The 22,566-nt window shown below is 32.2% G+C and overlaps 2 protein-coding genes across 2 annotated transcripts in view; one reads left to right on the forward strand and one right to left on the reverse strand.

Annotated features, from left to right (window-relative positions):
* Positions 1 to 22,566, reverse strand: part of LOC132700385 (neuropeptide SIFamide receptor-like) — a 419,618-nt gene that overhangs the window by 101,419 nt on the left and 295,633 nt on the right. The gene's annotated exons all lie outside the window — the stretch shown is intronic.
* On the forward strand, positions 4,449 to 12,269 carry LOC132700388 (A-kinase anchor protein 14-like). The gene is made up of 2 exons (XM_060667663.1): positions 4,449 to 4,521; positions 11,856 to 12,269. The coding sequence occupies exons 1-2, from the start codon at positions 4,510 to 4,512 to the stop codon at positions 12,168 to 12,170; spliced, it is 327 nt and encodes a 108-aa protein (XP_060523646.1). The 5' UTR covers positions 4,449 to 4,509; the 3' UTR covers positions 12,171 to 12,269.

Genomic DNA, 22,566 nt, shown 5'->3' on the forward strand with positions numbered 1-22,566 from the left:
CGGAAAATTAGAGCTTATTTTGGAAGTAGAATATGCTGTTATAGTTTACTACAACACAAGGACTTTCTCATTTTTATTATGTCCGATACAGTTTTCGTAATGCAAGTGTATAAAAGTATAACACTGAGTTTGAGGTATTTTAAACGGACTTTTAGCTGCTACCATTAATATTGTGTTAGTGTAAAAGTTAAACTACATACTTGTTGGTATTTTGTGCGAAATTTGTGCGTTTTCTTAGATATAAGTTGTTGTTGTTATCACTTGCATAAGATTTATTGAAAAATTTGACTTAAATCCAACGCAGAATTATAGGTTTTCTTAAGGTACAAAATTCTAAAAACTCGATTTTGCCATTGCCTTAGTGGCGAATTTCGTTTATTTTTTGTATTACATTTATTCTTTTCTTCCATTTATTTACCTTTATAAAGCAATATCTATTTCTGCATATGGTTTTAATATCTTGTTACAGTCGGCACTACGGTTATTCCCAATGGGCTATTTGGTAAGAAATAAGCCATTAATTGTTAAATTTAACCCTTTAAAAAAGATGTACCAGGAAAGTATCAACTCTTAATAAAGACATAATCGAGAAAATGAAATGATTGAAAAATTTACTCGTGAATTAATTTTTACTGGGTGTTGAACAGAAATCTTCAATTGGAAGACTCCATTCCAAGTTATATTAATCTATCAACCATTGCGATTGTGAGGCGTGAAGTGTGGAAAATGTTCTTGATACACCACAATAAAATATACTGTTTATAACAAATATCGCCGTTTTTCAGTTGAGGCCTAAAAAATACATTTTTATACGGTCATGGACAGCTAAGGCCCCTTGGTATTAAGGGTTTTATGTCAAATTTGGCCCCAAAATAAAAAATAACGTTAGTAAAGGAGCTTATTTTAAAGTTACTCGGCTATGTAGAAGTTTTTAAAGAAAATTCATTATTCATTTTGTTTGACTCGCTATAATTCCGTAATTTTGATTTTTCGAAAGGTATCATTTTCAGACGTCCTGTATAAAAAATTTGAAGTTTTTGGTTTGGTGGTGCGACGGTCGTGTCATGCGTGAACAGGAAAACGATTTTCCACGAGAATTATTCGGGGTAGCTTTATCATAAACAGCTAAACCCACCGAGATATTGCTTAATGGTCCCATGACTCTTGACCCGCTAACATGCACCACCACTGACCGTAACCTCAATACTTCCAACTGGAGATTGTTTATGGCTTTCCCTGGTGTGATAAATCTGCGAAACATTGAATTTGCGTCTGCGAAGACAAGGTTAAGGCAAGCGAGATGGATTTGACCATACAGACAACGGCAGACAATGTCGAACTTCGATAAAACATTACCGTAGTGTTAGAGGCTTCAAAGGTAGAAATTAAAATATATACAAATTTAGTGTTATATTTAGAAATAACAATAATGCTTAATAATGCAGTAGACAACAATTATAAATTAAAAATAAATGAATGAATGAAAATTCTAACTGGGATGTTTTTTAAAAGCACATAAATCTTGATCGAGGAAATAATAAAAATCGGTCTATAAAAATGGGAAAAATCTTTGTCCTACTTCACACAATAACGCGTTTTACCACAAACCGAAACTCAATTTTACGTACTCGACGCGCGTTTCGCCAACCAAGTCGGCATCTTCAGGAGAAGATTAAAACTGTCCTATTGTCCTATTTGTTTTTTACACCTATTTGTTATAACATTTCTCTCTTCTCTATTATAATGTTTTATATTTAACAGAGAGAAATTTCCAGTTTTTAAACAGACGACTTTTAGGAAATATCCAGTACTTTTTCCCATCTCAAAATACCACATTGTAAATGTGACGTCGTTAATACATAATAAAGTGTTAACATAAGCATTTTATTTTATCTTTCGACTTTATTGAATAGTGTTTATTTTTTACATATCTAAAGTGTTTGGTAAACTCCGTTTATTGCACGAAAATGGCATAAAAACCGTTTTTTTCAATCAAGTGTACAGAAATAATGTATATCAGAATAAAAAAAGAGTTTAAAAGGCTAATTTATCTATTTACTGCTATGCTTTTAATATCTAAGAATTTCAGTTAAAATGCTTATACCCTTCAAAGGTAACATTAGAATAATTGTCTAATTCTTAAATATTTCGAACCTATTTTAACAACTATTTTTATTGTAAAATCAGATTCATTTCAAAATATTAGATTTTTTTCGTTAGTTGGTTAGAAAAACAATATTTTTGGAAATTGACCTACTTTTTATCCTGCATCCAATTATGATGATAATTATGATAAAAGCCATGTGTGTAGCAAGTAATTTTTAATTTATAGTTATCAACAAACAATTTAGTTTTCCTTTATTTAAAACAATATGACTAGTCATTTTACAAAATCAGAATAAGTAGATATTAATTACAATTACAATAAACTTAAAATAGTGTATCAGCAAGGGTATCCTAATGGAATTTCATACAGTTCGCTTTACTTTAAGTGGCTAGTGCAACATTTTTAAAATCTTCATTTATTGTCGGTGGAAACACAAATAAATAAATGTTTAATATTTCCACCAGTCAAGTTAAAGAGAAAATTAGGGTGAACAGGAAAAATGCAAGGAAAATATTAAAGAAAAGTTTAGAGGTACCAGACTCAACCAACACTTTAGTGTGATAGTAAATTTTTGAACGGCTGTATTAAAATTAATAATGTACAGTTCGTTCTATTTAAAATAACAAAGCTCAAAATATCAAACTATCAACTTAGCACATTATATATTTTTATCTAAAGCCATTTCGAAATTCCGCCGTGCACAGTAGTTTTCGTTGCCACCCGGTATAGTTAATTTATCACAGAAATATATTTTCTAACATTGAAGGAAACTTGATCACTTTTTTAATATAAAAAAATGAGCTACACCTTTAATTAGTGTATTAAGCTTAAAATATGGTTCGCCAAAGCCCTCATTTTCTTGTTTATGGCTTACTTATTAACTAATATATTAAATAAGTCTTCCGAAAAAAATAAGAGTTTTGTCATGTTTCTTGCAATTGTTCCAATGTTCTGTTGTTGGAATAACTCATCGGATGCCGAGAGGTTCTTCAGGTTGAAAAATCTTCCAGGTTGATCCTTTTGGAATGCGGAAATGAAATTTTTAAAAACTTGAAACTTGAAAATATTGAATCTACCTTCCTATTTCACTCACTAGAACCTTCTTAAAGTCCATATTGGTTTGAGAAGTTTACCCAAGCACTGCAACCACACACGCTAGTAATACTTTACTTTAGTCTAGACTCGCTGCTACTCAAATTGAAAAATTAAACTTATGTAGTAATTAACAACTATAACCGTCTGTTTAAAGTTAATCTCTCCAGCTAGGAATTTTATTCAATTGATTTTCCATAATCCTATGATGTACTGTACATTTTTTGACTGCATCGAGTATTCTTATGTTTACGATATCCACCTACCAATTTAAAATTAAGATATTTGATTAACAGAAAATAATACTGTATCAATCAATCAAGCGAATATCAAAAAATGTCCTGTTTGCCTCTAAACTCTCTTCCGTTTAAAGAAACACGTCGAACACCTTTATATCAAGACCACCAAATATGCATGCCCTGATAATAAATATAAATATCAATAAAAATATATAATAATCGAAGCTGAATCAATTAAGTGTCGAGTTATAACCATGGACCGCCGTTTAAAATTTGATATTTAAACTAATGAAGTGACTTGAAAAATTCGTAGCTTATTATCCAAATCGTGACTTTTAAATTAATAACAATTGCACAAAAATATTTTCAAAATTATGACCCAATGGCTCACAATATCTTATCTAACAGCTTGAAACCAAAAATTAAATAAAAAATAAACAAATAGATTTGGCAAGAGCCTTGCATACTAAAAACGATTTAAACATCCACTTATTTTTCTAATTTATAAGAAAAGGTCTTTGATTAAAAAAAAACGCATGTTTCAATTTATATCGATTATGATCTTCTTGTAGATTAAAAAAAACGTTCAAATATTCCAACCACAGAGAAAACTATAAAAATATTAACGGAGAAGACTTTTATTAAACTGTTAGGACTGTAAAATGTTAAGAACAACAATTTTTTGTTTATTTAAAATAATTTTAAATTTCTTTTTGTAAAATTTTACTTACTTATTTTAAACTAGAAAATAAAAACATATTTATTTATAATTATAATTGAAAGAGAATATATTTTTTCCTGGATCCAAAAATAATCTAATTAAACACAAAATTTCTCGTAAAAAATATGACAATCTAATTACAATTATTGTTTTTTTAAAACAATAAATCTAATTAATCCATATTTCTACATGGCGGATCGGACGGTGCGCGCCACTGGCGAAACTCTCTCGTGCAGGGGGTGCATCACTTGTTGCACCGTATTTAAGCTGACCGTTGTCCGATCGACGTTGTAGATTCAATCGATCTGCTGTAACTTGTGAAGTAAACGTTTCAATTAACGGAACACACGATGATCAAATTGGTGAGTTACTGAAAACAAAATTTCCATTTGTTTTGCGAGATTTAATTTTAAGCATTTTCGTTTAGCGGCCAAAATGTGGGGTTTGTATTTTTAGTAGTCAAATTTTTGGGGTAAGAGCTCCGAAAAAATCTGATACGCAATTAGGTGGTAGTGTAGTTCTTCACAATGTCGCTCTCAGATAGTTGCTTAATTAATTTTCTTGCAAGCAAATCAATGTATACGAATGCCATGAAGTCGTTTTCTAACAATTTTGTATATTTTTTCAAATAATTTGGATATTTGGAGCTTTTTCGCAACTATTAATTTTAAACATTTTTCACATTTTTTCACAATATAGGTCTTAGATGCGGTTCCTGTGATTTTCTCTATTATTTGGAGCATTATTGCATCTATAGGACAAATTTTAATTAATATTGGAATTAGAACAATTCTCTTAAATGTTTTGAAGGTTTGGCAATACTGCGTCACTATCTTCATTTTTATATTTTATACAATTTAAATTGTTCTATTTTTGGATTCTATGAACAATTCTGAAACTCGGTCTAACTATGTTCTCTTCCGGTATTTTGGAGGCACCATTTTTTTTTAATTTTGCGGAAAACATTGACTATCAAAATAATCTATCTGCTATTTTCAGTAGTACATGATTTCGTTTATTTATTATTTTCTATTATTACTACCCTCTGTCTTCTTTCCGAGAGAAATTATCTCTAGTATTTTAACAATCTGTGATATTTACTTTGAAAAAGCAAATAATAGTACAACTTTTAGACTGAGTTGTTTTATTTGATATTTGAAACATTCCCCTTTAAGTATAAACAGTAAAAAGTGGAATTTATAAACTCACTTTTTTATTTATATGGTAATATTTGGCAAGTAGAGACTAATCAAAATTTATCTAACGATTTAACATTTGATCTTCTGGAATTAATTAAAAAACAATTTATTTCCATTTCAACTTCAGTCGAAAAAAACTAAGTGCATATATATTCACATAGGATAAAATAAAAATAGCTTGGAGACTATTGAGACGCTACGTTGATGAAACTTTTGTTATCTGCTTATCTGCTCTTCTCTCAAATAATATCGACATCAGAGATATTAAGCGTTCCATTACAAAATATAGTTCACCACACCGCATGAGTCTGACAGGAACCCGACACTTGTCACTGTGGCCATTTCTTAAATTCAAAACATTACCAATCACATATCAAAGGATCTTAAAAAATATAATGTTAAAACTAGATTTACCACTTTTCCAAACATCTCTCAACATTTTCGATTCATCAAAAACCAAATTCCGTCTGTAACACCAAAAACAAGATAGCTTTCGAAAAATCCTCGCTGGGCGGGGCAAGTTTGTAGCGCGTTGCGCGAAGTAGCTTTGTATTTCAAAACGAAGCAGCTTCGGGGTTGTTATGCTAGAGGGGCGCAATGTTTTTCTGTCGTGCTCCTGCGGTCCACTATGGAACTTTCGCAAAATCGATGTAATTATATTGTGTATACACCCTGTTTTGCAAAGTCACGGCAAAATTTGATAAGTATAAAAATTTGAATAAATGATAGCGATTTCCAATGATATTTGTTCAAGTATCTCGCGCACCCTGTATGATAGATGAAACCTGAAATTCTCTCTCAATACAATTTACGGCTAATAATTTATACACGAAAACCGCAATTTTAACGGGCCTTTTTGAATTTCTTCCCATAATCGACGCACCCTGTAGATAATTGACAAAATTTCTGAAACAGAATTTGTAGCTCTGGATCTCCCACGTTTTCTGTTCCAAGAAAATTTCCAATAGAGTCGATGATTTTCGGGAAAATAATCTTTTTCTGAAACTATGCAGTACGCCTTAATAGTTAATGAAGTGATGGCGTCTAGAGTGGGCCGGAGGAATGGTGATTTTCATATGGATTTTTTCAAATATCTCGAGCAGCGTATGTGATAGATGAAAACCGCAATTGCAAAAATTGTAGATCTCCATGGAGTCTATAATATTGTATAAGTCAATTAACTATATTTTTTACGAATTTTTATTTACTTTGAAAAGGTCTTTTGGATTTTTGTCCATAATTGAAAAACCTTGTATATAATCGAAAAAATGCTTAAAATAAAAAATGTTATAGAATAAAAAATGTTATAGAACTGGATCTTTCCCGTCTTTGTGGGTAAATAATTTTGCCGATGGGTTAATAGTTTTCGAGAAAACGATTTTTTTGTGGAAACAACCCAACAAAAATAACAAAAAAAAAAAATCTAAAATTTTTCAAAAATATATAGCCATACTTGATGGCGCCGAGTTTCAGCAATTTAAATGTGGGTCTGGACTTATACCTCCTAGCGAAGTTGAAGTGGAAATTCTTAATATAGCACAAAATATCTTGAACACCATGTAAAATAGATGAAAACCTTAAATACAAAAATTTTAACTATCCGCATACGACCATGTAAAAGAAACTGACAACTAAAGCCCCCTAGTTATAGTCAATTACTATTTCTGAAAATTGTGAAGAATAAAAGTTTACAGGCTTTGATCTCGCGGATCTTCTCGTTCACATTTTTTTTAGATCTCATAAACGGTTTTCGAGAATTATTTTTTTTCTTGGACCCCTGCAAACGCGATTTGTAATTTTTTTAAAATACCTCCAAGGGAACCTATTTCCTTTCAAAATTTGATGTCGATAGCTTCAACTTTCCCACGAGTTCGGATCGAAGTTGTTTTTTTTTCGAAACTGATCTGTACCAATGGGGCCCCCTAGGACTAACCGTTGCCGAGATATAAGTTTCGTTGTCAAGCGCGTATGCTTTCGAAAAATTAGACTTCATATGCAGCAAATAATACAAAAAATAATACATAATGCAACTAGGTTAAAAGAATATGTCAGAGCTTTAGGAATCAAGCAGTTACCGAACATATTCATGAGTTCGGGCATCAAATCTTACTTGACCAACCTAAAATTCTCGCACGCTTTCATTTCTTACATCAAAGAAGAAACCTAGAATCAACCAGCCCTAAGCAGGTAAAAAAAATAAGCAAATGATTATAGGTACGACAAGTGTTCACAGTGGAAAATTTATCAACGGATTTTCTTAGCAAAAATTAATTCTTTACTGTCTACATAGATTAGTTTTAACATTCAATATAGAGTTAGAATGCCAGGACACTTTGGTATCAAGATATTTCGGTTTGCCAAATAAACCTATGTTGTAAAATTGAAACTTACTGTTACGTTCAAAATTTTAAAAATATAGGTACAAAAATTCGCATGGGGGGTTGTCAGGGATGAGAAATTAGATTGTGTAATCAGTAGCACACACTTATTTGAAAATTGGCATCATAATTTATTGTTATATTTTCAAATTGGATTTCCTAACGTAATTTATTATTAAGAATATTACATTTAAATGAACTCATTAATAGTTTTCTATTACTATTGATATTAAAAAACATCATAGGGAACATTTTGTTACATTTAATTGTAATGAAATAAAACTCAATTTAGTTAACTAAGTTAATAATTATTACAAAAAACAAAAATTTAAAAACGGTAGTTCTACGTGACCACCTTGCGAAACATTTTGTAATTCGTTAAACAATTGTCTTATTTTCAAAAACAAGTTTTTGATTCGGGAGTCAGTTATTGGATCTACCAAAAGCTAAAAACTAAAATCTATTGGATTAAAATCCGGACTAGGTTTCGGTCATTCAAGAAGCGGACCTCTACCAACCCATATACCAATACCAATAGCGAAAGTTTAAATTAAGATAACTTAATGGAGGCAGTGCTCCGTCAAACAAAAGTGTCAAGTAATTTCTTATTTATTATGCCCGCCCACACGTTTATCTTGAATTAGTGCTGCAAATGTCTTTCCAATATTAAATAAGGATATTCTAATTTCTGCGAATGTCTGTTATCAACATTAAAAATACGTGTACGATTAAAATATCCTCGTTACTAAATAATATGTTGTTAATAACACTAGTATCTTCATTTTGCTGGTTTCGAAGAAAGGTAGAAAAATTTATCTTTGCTTGTAGCTGAGGAGGCCGCAAATCCTAGACTGGTGTAAAATAATAGGGACTTTTTAGAACTTATTCTAGTAGCAGCATTTAACCGACGAATACTTGTTGGTGGGTCATCAGCTACATGGGCTAGGATTTCTTTTTCCTAATCTAGTGCGATACTTTCGAACGTCCTCCATTGTGCTTCTTTTGATGAAAAGATGCTGATGCTCTCCAAATGGTCATAAATGTTACGTCTGGATGGTACTGGTGAGGGAAGATATCTACATACCGACGAAGTGCAGCACTACCATGGGACATAAACACAAATCATATCTCTCATTTCTCGATTTGAAAACCTATTATGCTAGGGTATTTGTATCAGCAATTACGGAACGAAATATAAACACCAGCAATAATTTTCAAATACCACATAACTGACAAAATTATAACGTATTATGGCTCTTGTGGTTTCAATTGTTTACTGAATCAGAGCCTACTTTAATTTTATAAAACATTTACTGAGAACCAAACCCTATTTTGATTTTATAAGATAGAAAACTAACTAGAACTAAAATAGCATATTTAGTAGTATGCTTCTTTTTGAAATAAAAATATCTGGTAACAAATAAATAATTTCCAACAATTGTAATACATTGCTAGGGAAAAATGTAAATATCTTGATAGCGGCTTAAAATTATGAATCACTAATAACTTTATTACTTAACTTATTACTCCGTCTTTGAAATTAAATTTAGGAGTATACAAAAAAAAATATCGGTATTTTTGCAAAAAAATGTGTGCAGGTGTCGCCATCTTCAAGTTATCACAAAACTGATTGCACAATTTAATTTCACATCCCGGAAGACCTCCGCATGCGAATTTTTGTGTCTTTATTTTAAAAAAAGTGAACGCTAGTTATAAAAAACCAGAAATAGTATGCAACAAGTGCGGCAAACGGCATTTGAAGCAGCGATTCGAGTGTTTAAAAACGAGTGACTTATCAAGTTTACCGAACGTGTTGCATACTATACTTTTTCTACGACCGTTAGTTTTTGGATACATTTTCCCAAAACAACACAAATACATTCACTGATATAGCCATCAGAATTGAGAAACGTCACAATTCAAGGCGTGGGAAATATCTCCGAAAAAATCCGATTGCTCCTAAACTCGTGAGGTAAAATCCCGGAAATGTCCGATGTGGTAAAGTGACGCTTCGCACACGCTAAATTGGTGTATAATTTGGCATTTTACAGACGAGAGTAGAAAGTAGTATATTATGCAACAAGTGAGGTAAACGGCATTTGACTTACGAGTTTATTTGACACGAGCGGAGCGCAGCGGAGCGAGTTTTTATTAACCAAGTGAGTTAAAAAGTTTACCGAACGTGTTGCAAAATATACTTTTTCTACGACCGTTAGTTTTTGGGTACATTTTCGCAAAACAACACGAATACATTCACTGATACGACTGCCACAATTGACAAACGTCAAAATTCAAAGCGTGGGAAATATCTCCGAAAATATCCGATTGCTCCCAAATCCGTGCGGTATAATCCCGGAAATGTCCGAAGTGGCTCGCATTCATGGGAAACGAAACTGACGTAGTAAAGTGAGGCTTCCCGCACGCTAGGTCGGTGGGTAATTAGGTATTTTACAGACGGGAGTAGAAAAATACAATTACTATACACCTGCATCTTCATAAGTATTCATTTTAAGACATAGGTTTAATTGACAAATATAAATATTTTCTTACAATACATATGTTAAAATTCACCCCCTTCGACAATAATTTCAATTAGTTGGATAGCGTTACTCCACTCACTTAAAGGTGAACCGAGGTGCGTAATAGAAGAAAATATTTAAGTTTCTGTTCTGCCCGACTCTAAAATTCCCAATTCTAATAATCCGAAATCGAAACATTATTTGATTTGAAGTTGTTGGTAAGTTCAAAAGTGGGGAGTATTATCCGACGGTTGGTTGTTCACATAAATAGGAACACAAAGATTTTGTTAAAAAAAGATAAGTGAAAACTGACGAAGAACGGTGAGGAATACATGAGCAAGTAATAACTGTAAGCCGTGTTGTAAAAAAGATGGCACTAATATGGAAATATGAACATATGGGAGAGGACAGCTGCATGTACATTTACTTACAATAATAAAAAGAATCTAAGAAGAAACAGAAAGGAAAAAGTGCCAAGAGAATGGCAAATTGTGGCAATACTTAAAAAAAAAAGATCAACTATATTGGAAGAATTGCATAGGAATAACACTTCGAAATACAGCTTACAAAGTTTTACCCACACTCAAAGTGGTAACATTTGATCCAATTAAACGAGAACAACTTTTAAGAGCACTATAATTTCAAAATTGATAAGATTGAGTACCACGACTATGAAAAAAACAGTAGAACAGAACGGAGAGAAACAGAGGATTTTGATACCAATAAATGTCTCAGAGAAGGATATTCATTGTCAATAATTTATGTTATTATTTATTATTATATTATTATTTTATGCAGCATACGCTAAGAAACATAGATAATGGAATGATTATCCTATTCAGACGAATCGTTCAAACTACAAAGAGAATTGAAATAATGGAGAATATGTTCAAGAAAATAACTATCTGTGGAGGAAGAACTGATTATAGTGTGGTCAAAATAGGATATAAGAACGTTGAAGCAGTAAACAAATTTAAATCCTAGGAGTAATAATAACTAGTGAATGATAAAGAGATACTGAATTGAAAAAAAAACTAGTGTCGGCCAACAGAGCCTTTTATGCCATTAACGACCTGCCAAAAAATAAGATTTTATCAAAAAACTACGACAGGAGAAGTTCTTGAGAGAAAAACCAATAACAAGGTACTGCTGAATGACAGGTATATAGTAAGGAGAATAAAATAAATTCGAGAGGTTGGAGCATTTGTGCAAAGCAGGAGAGACGACAACGATATGCCAACAATGGAGAAACATCGCCAGAAAAGTATGAAACAGAAATAGTGGACATTTGGTTTCAGCAAAACAGAATTACGGCACACACAGCGCGTTTAGGACATGTGATATCCTACCCTTGGACTTTGGAGATTATGTTATATCAAAAGCCTTCGTTGTTAAACCAGTTCCGAATATTCGAAAATTGGAACCTCGGTATAGACCACGACCAACATTTAAATTATTTACAAAAAATTAATAACAAAGATTGTTCCTTATGTCATAATAAAGATTCTGCAATACAATTCCATTTTATGTGTTTCAATTAGAATTAAAAAACACGTCTTAATGAATCACAAAATACAAAATATTTTGTTTTATTTTTTAGGTAATATTCGCTAGCATTGTTGCTTATGCAGCTTCTGCTCCGGGCTTAGCGGAAGTGCCCATAGTACATGGAGCAGTATCCAGTCATAGCACCGTAATCCACCATCCATCGCCTGTTGTTAAGGCTGTGCCCGTAGTACACGCTGCTCCTGTTATAAAAGCTGTTCCTGTGGTTCACGCTGCGCCGATTGTAAAAGCAGTACCCGTAGTTCACGCAGCACCTATCGTCAAAACAGTTCCCGTGGTTCACGCAGCTCCGGTAGTTCACGCAGCTCCCGTAATACCGGTTGTTAAAACCGCCACCATAATCCATTAGCGCGTTGCTTTATTTATATTTCTATGATGAGTTAGTTATCAACTGTGAGTCAACTGTTTGCTCTTTGTATTTATTTTGAATAAATTATTTATTTTGAAATGGTGGTGTATCTATCCATTTTTGAAGTGGGGAAAGTGTATATTAAATATTAACATAAAGCTGGGAAGTACGACGAAAACTTTCCGTTTTTTACTATTACTTGGTTAAGTGGATATACAAAGAGTTCAAATAGTAAAGGGTTTAAATTAAAATTGATAAAAGATGTTGGCTACATCTCCAACAGTCGTAAACTAAAGATAGCTAAAATGCACGTCATTTTAAAACAGAGATAAATTCTAACCTTTTTTGTAAATAACTTTATGTTCTATATCTTTACGGGAAGTGGTAGGGGTTGTAAGAACAATTTTGTAAAATTTACTTCCAAATTAGACGTCGGTCACGTCATAGAAGAGCAGTTATATTGCAATACTCTTTTTATCTATCTAATGTGTGTTTATTTTCGATGTATAGAACTTTAAGTTGGCATTACTGTTCAAGATGGGGACCGATTTAACAGTGATTTATTCTCAGTTTAGTTTGGCAATTCATCATGAATAGACTCACGCCTGAACAACGCTTGCAAATAGTGCAATTTTATTTCGAAAATAATGGTTCTGTGCGGAATACGTATCGCGCAATACGTCCATTTTATCGTCGACAAAATCGTCCATCAGAGCAGTTAATTTAATTAACCATGGAACGTTTTCGCACCACGTTTACTCTTATTGATAACTCGCATCCCCAGAGACGCCGTAAGACCCGAATGAGTCCATCCGCCATCGAGCACAGGAATTGGATCTGTGTCCATCCACTTTATGGACGATTTCGCCGAAGGATCTTGGTTTACGTGCTTACAAAATCCAACTCGTACAAGAATTGAAGCCAACCGATCATTAAGTAAGGCGTGGATTCGTCGAATGGGCCCAAAACGAGATTGCCGTTGTTCCCGATTTTCATAAGCGAATTTTGTTTAACGATGAAGCGCACTTCTGGTTGAATGGCTAAGTCAACAAACAAAACTGCCGCATTTGGAGCGAAGCTAATCCTCAAGTGTATGTCGAAACACCGTTACATCCAGAAAAACTGACTGTTTGGTGCGCTTTATGGACTGGTGGAATCATTTGTCCGTACTTCTGCAAAACCGATGATGGCCAGAACAGTCAATGGTGATCGGTATAGAGCTATGATTACTAACTCTTTTATTCCTGAATTGAATAGCAATGATGTCCAGGAGATGTGGTTTCAACAAGATGGCGCAACATGTCACACAGCTCGTGCCACAATCGATTTATTGAAAGACACGTTTGGTGACCGCCTAATTTCACGTATTGGACCTGTGAATTGGACTCCAAGATCTTGCGATTTAACACCGCTAGACTACTTTATGTGGGGCTATGTAAAGTCATTGGTCTATGCGGATAAGCCACAAACGCTTGACCATTTGGAAGACAACATTCGCCGTGTTATTGCCGATATACGGCCACAAATGTTGGAAAAAGTCATCGAAAATTGGACGTCCAGATTGGACTACATCCGCGCCAGCCGTGACGGTCATATGCCAGAAATCATATTTAAAATGTAATGCCACAAGATTATCTTTCGGATAAATAAAATTCATGTCAATCGAATAATCCATCGTTGTTTTATTGCAACTTAAAGTTCTATGCATCGAAAAAAAAACACCTCTTATATATCTATCTCTCTATCTATCTATCATAAAAGTAATTCTCTTCAGTAGTGTTTTATTGAGTTATTGGTATTCGTTCGTGTTATAGCACATTCCACACTCCTTTACGACTGCTACTACGGTACAGTACGGTACTTTTTGAAGCCACCTTTTGTGATCAACATATTTCTGGCGCAACTTTTTTTCTCGCCAAGCAGGACTTTTTAAGAAGAGGCACTTTTTTTCGTAAAGCTAATTCTGACTTTCTATCGCATCGAAGCACTCCAGAATTAAAAAAAAAAAAAGATATATCTAATAGGTATATAGCAATAACCACTGTTTTTTCTTTTCAATTAGAATTCTTATGTTCTGTCAATAGGTAAGTGCCGTTGGATTTTTTTTTTTGGAAATGTGTTGGAAAAAGTTTCATTGGTTTTATAGCTACTATAAATACTTTTTTCCACTTTTACTATAAAATATCTGTTTATGATAAGGTATATGAAACCGACATCGATTGGGTTTCCCGACGTACGGATTCAGTACACATTTACCTGTTCTGTATTGTATTCCACACGTACTATAAAAGTAAGGGAAGAACTAAGAAATATTTAGCGCACCTCTGCAATACAAAAATGACTCCATTTAGTTCGTTTTCTCTATATAGTCTTTAATAATTTAATAAATTCATGCAATAGACATCTTCGGCTGGAAGTAAAAGTCGAACTAAAAATTAACAATAAACTGGAAAGTAGAATTTATTTGTTTAGTAGTCTAGTCCAGACTAGTTTAGACTACTTCGATCATTCTCGAGTATAAAGTAGTGGTATGTAGATTTATTACTGAAAGTTGAAGTCCAGCTTCCTATTTTAACCTATTTTCCTTATGTCACCTCGACTTGTGGATCCTTATTAGATAGATAAGTACTTTACAAAAGCTATGGGACGATCTTAGAAATCGATTTTACCAATAACAGTTGTAGACCTAGTAAATAATTGACATTTTATATTGTGCCGTTCTGTGCAAAACTATAGGTGAGAAAAGCTCAACTTTAATGTGCCAAATTAGTTTTTGTATGCAAAGAATAAATGACCCTGCTCACTCTTACGACCTTCCAAAATTTGAAGTTTGTATTCGCAGTATTCAGTTCTTATAGTAGATTTACGTGAATCAACTGTTTTGAATAAATTATTTACTTCAATAAGGTGGTTTATCCATCGGTTTTTGAAGTGCGGAAAGTACCGTCAATAATGACTACCAAAATATCGAAGCGATCGATGAAGTTATAATATTTATCTAATAAATACAGACATGTAAGTATATGAAAATTCCGGAATTCATACTCACACAAAAGTGTTGGTTTAAAAAATACCTGTATTATCGGCAAAAGTAACATCTAAAGAATGGTAAAATGGACAAATTGTGACAACGCATAAAAAAGAGATCAACTACATTGTAAAAATTGCCGAGGAATAACACTTCGAAATACAGCTTACAAAGTTTTACCCACACTTATACAAGAAATATTGATAGAAGAATAAAAGAATATAATTGGGCAACACCAATATGGTTTAAAACAAATCATAGACAAAACATTTGACTCAATTAAACGAGAATAATTTTTAAGAACAATGTATCACCAAAAGTGATAAGACTGAGTACCACGACTATGAAAAGAACAGTAATTAGTATCAAAACGGAGAGAAACGGAGGAATTTTATACCAATAAATGTCTTAAACAGGGAGATTGATTGTCAGCGACGTTATTTCATCTGGCCGTGCAGCATCGGCTAAGGAAACATAAATATCGGAACTATTATCGTATGCAGCCGATATCGAACCAACCACAAAGAGAAGGGAAATAAAGGAGAGTATCTGTGGAGAACTGACAATATTCTGCTCAAAATAGGATCTAAGAACTTTGAAGCAGTAAACAAATTTAAATCCTATGGGTAATAATAACTAGTAAAGGAGAAAGAGATACTGAGATACTAATAGTTATATGATTTTATTCACTGTATTTTTTGTTCTCAATCACAATTATTGTTCTTTATATTCGGAAAATAAATAAGTACAGTTTGATCTTTTTTTGGAAAAGCGTTGGAAATGTATTCATTTGAAGAATGTTTTTATAGGTATTAAAAATAGTTTGTTTCTACTCAGCACCTCAGTATACTCAGTATATGAAACGGAAATCGATATCGCATTCGGTTTTTTTTTTTGTAGAGATTTTATTAAGTTCATTGTCAAGAATTGTAAAAGTGGAACTAAAAACTGAAAGTAAACTCTAGATAGCAGAATTTATAAACTTAAGATTTATTCGATGACAAGTATAAAGTGGATGTTTATTGGCGAAACTAACCTAGCCTTGTGGTCAGCTTATTGGATAGATAAGTAAATATGCTTCTGAAAAACATTAATTAAAACATACCTATTGTTAACTTTAAAATTGCTTTTACGCTCCTTGGTAATTTATTTTAACAGCTGTTGATTTGGTAATTAAATCACCTATCATATTGTGCCATTCTCTCCAAATGTGGTGATATTGGTTTTAATGATTCCTTGTTTTTTTTTTTATTAACTATTCCATTTTTCAATTATGCTGTGGAAGTTTTATAAACATGGACTACAAATGTGTTTGTATACATATATCAAATAGCTTTCGAATGCCTATCGATTTGTCTAAATGAGGGGGATCAAGAATTGGATAAAAAAATGGTATTGGTCATGAATAGTCATGACTGTATTAATGCTATTAACCATTTTAACTGTTTGGGTAAATAAAATCAATCCGGTCCAGGGTAGTCGTAAGAAAGAAGTAGATAATTTTTTCAGCAATTTTCAGAAAGTTCACTTGTTTTGTCCTGAAGGTAGCCTTATGAGAAGTCTTTAATGTTTTTCCTGAAAGTAGAGTACAATTCAAGTGTGATGCATATTAAACCAAGTCTGGTCTAATAGCATATATTTCTTTTTTCTAGGCGAAATTGTTGAATTTTAGTCAACTATATTGCTGGCCATTACACTAATCGTTATGTCTCTTTAATGCAACTACGTTTGACGATATTTTTAAATCTAAATCCAATTTTGTGCAGAAATCCGCTACTGATGACGATTTTCTTTTAATTTATGTTAACCATACACTTAAGCAACTTCACACTGCTTTATTATTTCTAAACACTTTCATTATGCGTTTGTCACATCTTTCCTTCCTTCAGTTGACGTTCTTGGAAGACCATCAGATACATTGAATTAAAAATTATAAATTATTAGTGTGCTATGTTATATTTTCAGCAGGGCTGTAATAAATCTTTACTGACGTCTTTTCAAATACCTCTTCAAAATTTAAATACGTAGAAACAATATGTGCAAATGTCATATAATAAAGATAAACACATAAGTATTATATAAATTTCACCTTGATAGGCTCGTAAAAATATTTTCCTGCAGCACATATATTTTCTGCAATCCACGGTCTAACATAACAAATAATGATTGTAACACTAATAGCAAAGTTCAAGTGATAAATACCTGCAAATCGGCATTTTATTGAGGATAAAGGGCCTTTCGTTTATGATAGGCCAATCAAATCATGACCATTTTTCGCGTGCTGGACTATATTAAGTGTAACGTTGACGCAAATTCAAACGCTAATAAATAACGTAAAGGACTAATGACTAATAATATCCTCCGGAACAAAGCAGAAACTATATAGTTTACACAAGAATTTGCTACAAGATGAAGGGTAGGAAAGTGACTAAAGAACTTATAAAAACATTTATAAAGCATTCCATTAACACGAAACTCTCGTTTTTTTTTTTTCATTTTGTTGCACATTGCACAAATAGGCAAGAAACCCAACGCTGCTGTGGAATTGTAATGAGTTTATATCATCAACCTCTATGTATACACTGGCGGACCCCTTTTGCAAAGCGAATGATATGCTATTCTCTTTTCAAAAATAGACAAAAATATCTTCTCATTTAGTGCCTAAGAACTATATCTACAATTTTTCTTCAAACAAAATTTCTTAAAGTTATGTCACAATCATTGGAGTTAAATTGGGTACAAGGTTTTTAAATTTAATCTATCAATTAAGTTTTGTGGGTAAGAATTATTCCATGCTATTATGGTTAACAAGTATCTTGGTTATATTTGATTTATTAACAACGCCATTAAAATTCAGCTCGTTAAGTTAGACAAATCGATTCGGTAATTCCAAATTGCAAAACTAGTTTTTCTTTTTGGCTGAAACAAGACTGAATAATTTAAAAAATTAACCACAATCGAATACATGACATGATAAAGTCCAGTCAGAGCAATTGTGCAGTTACGTCATACCATGAGATCTTGATCTAAATTGACACAGGAATTTGGTGGTCAGTTTTGAAATCGTTATTTATGGTTATGGTAGCAATATTGCTAAGACATACGGATCATTGTTAATTACGTCACTATAAGCGACATAACTGCACAACTGCCGTGATTCGAGTATAATAGTTCTCAACGAATTTTTTATTCCATATAGCAGTTAGTAAAAAATCCGTTTAAATATAGAGAAACATAATTACTGACCGGGCACTGGACGTAACTGACTATGCAAAAGGTGAGGAAAGTTGTAATAACCTTCTCCTTGTCCTGTTCTTCCAATATCTCACTTGGGGGTCTCTTTTCTGTATTGCAATTGTAATACCTTTCATTGTCTTCTATCAGTTATCAGTTCCTCTTTTTCTCCTTTGGGGTGGCACCTGCTTAAACCTTTTTTAACTCCCATTTAGCTTCGACTGCGTCCATAATGGATATAGAAATTTCCATTCTATTTTTGCTCTCATCACCTCCGTAAATTGCAACAGTATCTACTTTCGTTTTAATAATACTTTTAGTTTAAATTTACAGTTTTTTTTTTACAAAAATAAAGGTAATAAAATATGTGCACGAAAACACTAAATTATGGTTCATGTTAGAAGGATTTCCTGCGGAATTCTTCGGAATTCCTCAAAGAACTAAAGCATCGAAACGCAATTCGTATTTCATGATATTTTTATAATCAGTGGGGTTTCATTTGATTATTTTTGAAAGAAAGAAAGATAAGCCACAGAATTTAATTTTATTGAGTAATATTCCCTTATTTAAACATAGAAATAATACCCGTCCGTCAATACCTCAGTCGATTCGATTATTAACGTTTTTCATTCTGGATTCGGAATTCCGACAAAGCACTGCGGAATAAATAATAATAATAAACACAACCACGACAATCATCAACTTTTTCCTGGCCGCAGAATAGTAAAGTCAGCTTTGGTTAGGTGGATAGGTTAGGTGTGGCGCCAAGCTAAATTTTCTAATCCTTTATCGTGTGGTGGATGAACTTAATGTGATCCGTGGTCATTATTAAGCTATTTGTTTTCCGTAGGGCACAAAACTATCTTCATTATACAATTTTATTTATTTTTTAAAACGGTGTAGCATCGAGAAAGTTATTTTATGGTTAAATTTGTTTTATTGACTTTAACGAAATTTCGAAAGTAAGATGGACCTTCATGAACACCGTTACTATCGAATAATTTAATACGATAGAATAATAATAACGGGTACACTGAATGGAGATTAATAAATGCTGTATTCCTCTATTGACAGATGTGCATATATATATTTATTTTGTATTTATTTATTCAATAAGAATGAAATAACAATACATGCAGCCCATAATCTAAAATGTCCATCCATTTTCAATAAAAAGCGATATAGCTATTATAACAGTATTAATTATTTATATTAAAATTAAAATTCGAATTTATTCAATAATGAATATATCAGAAAAAATATTGTATGCGAAACCTACACAAAGAGCTAGTGTATATAAAGATTTTTTTTATATATAATATAGGACTTTTCTAGGTATGTAATTGTTATTAAAAATGGAGAAAGTTTGTGTAAGAATTTCTAAATATATCTGAATAAAATAAAAGAATGTCTAAGCAGACGAAATTATTTTTCTAAAGTAATGATTTTTTTTTAATGTTTGTTATATAATTTAGAGCAGGTGCGTTAAAATTCTTTTTTACTCCATTGTGTAATATACCTAATTACAAACCGACCTAGAGTGCAGAAAGTATCTAGCACGTCAGTTTTCGGAGATATTTCCGCACGGCGTGAATTTTAAAGTTTGTCAGTAAATGTATTCGTGTTTTTTTGAAAAAATGTGCAAAAAAAGTAACGGGCGTAGGAAAAATATAGTATGCAACACGTTTGGTAAACTCTTTATCTCACTCATTTATTAAATACTCGCTACGGTCGTGCCAAGTACACTCCTGACTCAAATGCCACACTTGTGGCATAATATACTGTTAATTATTTTTTAAAGATTTTTAAAGTTCCCACCCCACAATAATATTAAATATCTTAAATAGAGGTACAATGAAGGCCTTGTATAATAACACTATCGTTTTGTAAGAAATTCCCGTGAATAGTAAAATTTATGGAATAATGCTTTTTTATCTTTATGTTTTTGTCCATTTGTACTTCCAGATATTTAAGAACTCATGTGTTCAATGGAGTGCACAATATTGTTAAAACATATATTTGGATAGTTTGATCTATTTGCGTCTTTTATAGAAATATTTGGATTTTTTCGATTTAATAATAATTCGAATGAATGCAAAAAATATTGACTCCGAGAGTTGTTTTTTGCCCTGTTTCACCCACAAATACTGTATTATCTACATATGTCACTATTCTGCACCAACGGTTTAAGTCATTAATTTCGTTTATATTGATGTTAAAAAGCAATGTACCAGGTACTGTAATTTGGGTATTCCAATTGTAACAATATTTGGTTCCCAAATAACATTTTCTATTTTACTGTGCTGTGACCGATCTGTTGGGTAATTTGTAAAGGTCTAGATGCATTTCCTTTGATGGCATGCTTTTCCTATACCATGGGTGCGAAACCGTATCAATGCTTTAGATAAATCAAGGACACACCTTTAATAAGGTCATGCTTGGTAGCAACTGTATCCATCCCCGCGCTAAAGCCGTACTATTTTTTTGACAATATTGGATATATATACGCATTCGAAAGCTATTTTAATTTTAATAAATTTTACTATTCACGGGAATTTCTTACAAAACGATAGTGTTATTATACAAAGTCTTCATTGTACCTCTATTAAGATATTTAATATTATTGTGGGGTGGGACATCTGAAGACAACCTTAAAAATCTTTAAAAAATAATTAACAGTATATTATGCCACAAGTGTGGCATTTGAGTCAGGAGTGTACTTGGCACGACCGTAGCGAGTATTTAATAAATGAGTGAGATAAAGAGTTTACCAAACGTGTTGCATACTATATTTTTCCTACGCCCGTTACTTTTTTTTGCACATTTTTTCAAAAAAACACGAATACATTTACTGACAAACTTTAAAATTCACGCCGTGCGGAAATATCTCCGAAAACTGACGTGCTAGATACTTTCTGCACTCTAGGTCGGTTTGTAATTAGGTATATTACACAATGGAGTAAAAAAGAATTTTAACGCACCTGCTCTAAATTATATAACAAACATTAAAAAAAAATCATTACTTTAGAAAAATAATTTCGTCTGCATAGACATTCTTTTATTTTATTCAGATATATTTAGAAATTCTTACACAAACTTTCTCCATTTTTAATAACAATTACATACCTAGAAAAGTCCTATATTATATATAAAAAAAATCTTTATATACACTAGCTCTTTGTGTAGGTTTGGCATACAATATTTTTTCTGATATATTCATTATTGAATAAATTCGAATTTTAATTTTAATATAAATAATTAATACTGTTATAATAGCTATATCGCTTTTTATTGAAAATGGATGGACATTTTAGATTATGGGCTGCATGTATTGTTATTTCATTCTTATTGAATAAATAAATACAAAATAAATATATATATATGCACATCTGTCAATAGAGGAATACAGCATTTATTAATCTCCATTCAGTGTACCCGTTATTATTATTCTATCGTATTAAATTATTCGATAGTAACGGTGTTCATGAAGGTCCATCTAACTTTCGAAATTTCGTTAAAGTCAATAAAACAAATTTAACCATAAAATAACTTTCTCGATGCTACACCGTTTTAAAAAATAAATAAAATTGTATAATGAAGATAGTTTTGTGCCCTACGGAAAACAAATAGCTTAATAATGACCACGGATCACATTAAGTTCATCCACCACACGATAAAGGATTAGAAAATTTAGCTTGGCGCCAAACCTAACCTATCCACCTAACCAAAGCTGACTTTACTATTCTGCGGCCAGGAAAAAGTTGATGATTGTCGTGGTTGTGTTTATTATTATTATTTATTCCGCAGTGCTTTGTCGGAATTCCGAATCCAGAATGAAAAACGTTAATAATCGAATCGACTGAGGTATTGACGGACGGGTATTATTTCTATGTTTAAATAAGGGAATATTACTCAATAAAATTAAATTCTGTGGCTTATCTTTCTTTCTTTCAAAAATAATCAAATGAAACCCCACTGATTATAAAAATATCATGAAATACGAATTGCGTTTCGATGCTTTAGTTCTTTGAGGAATTCCGAAGAATTCCGCAGGAAATCCTTCTAACATGAACCATAATTTAGTGTTTTCGTGCACATATTTTATTACCTTTATTTTTGTAAAAAAAACTGTAA

Source organism: Cylas formicarius, unplaced genomic scaffold (genome assembly GCF_029955315.1).
Source record: "Cylas formicarius isolate icCylForm1 unplaced genomic scaffold, icCylForm1.1 PGA_scaffold_4__25_contigs__length_36172078, whole genome shotgun sequence".
Taxonomy (NCBI): domain Eukaryota; kingdom Metazoa; phylum Arthropoda; class Insecta; order Coleoptera; family Brentidae; genus Cylas; species Cylas formicarius.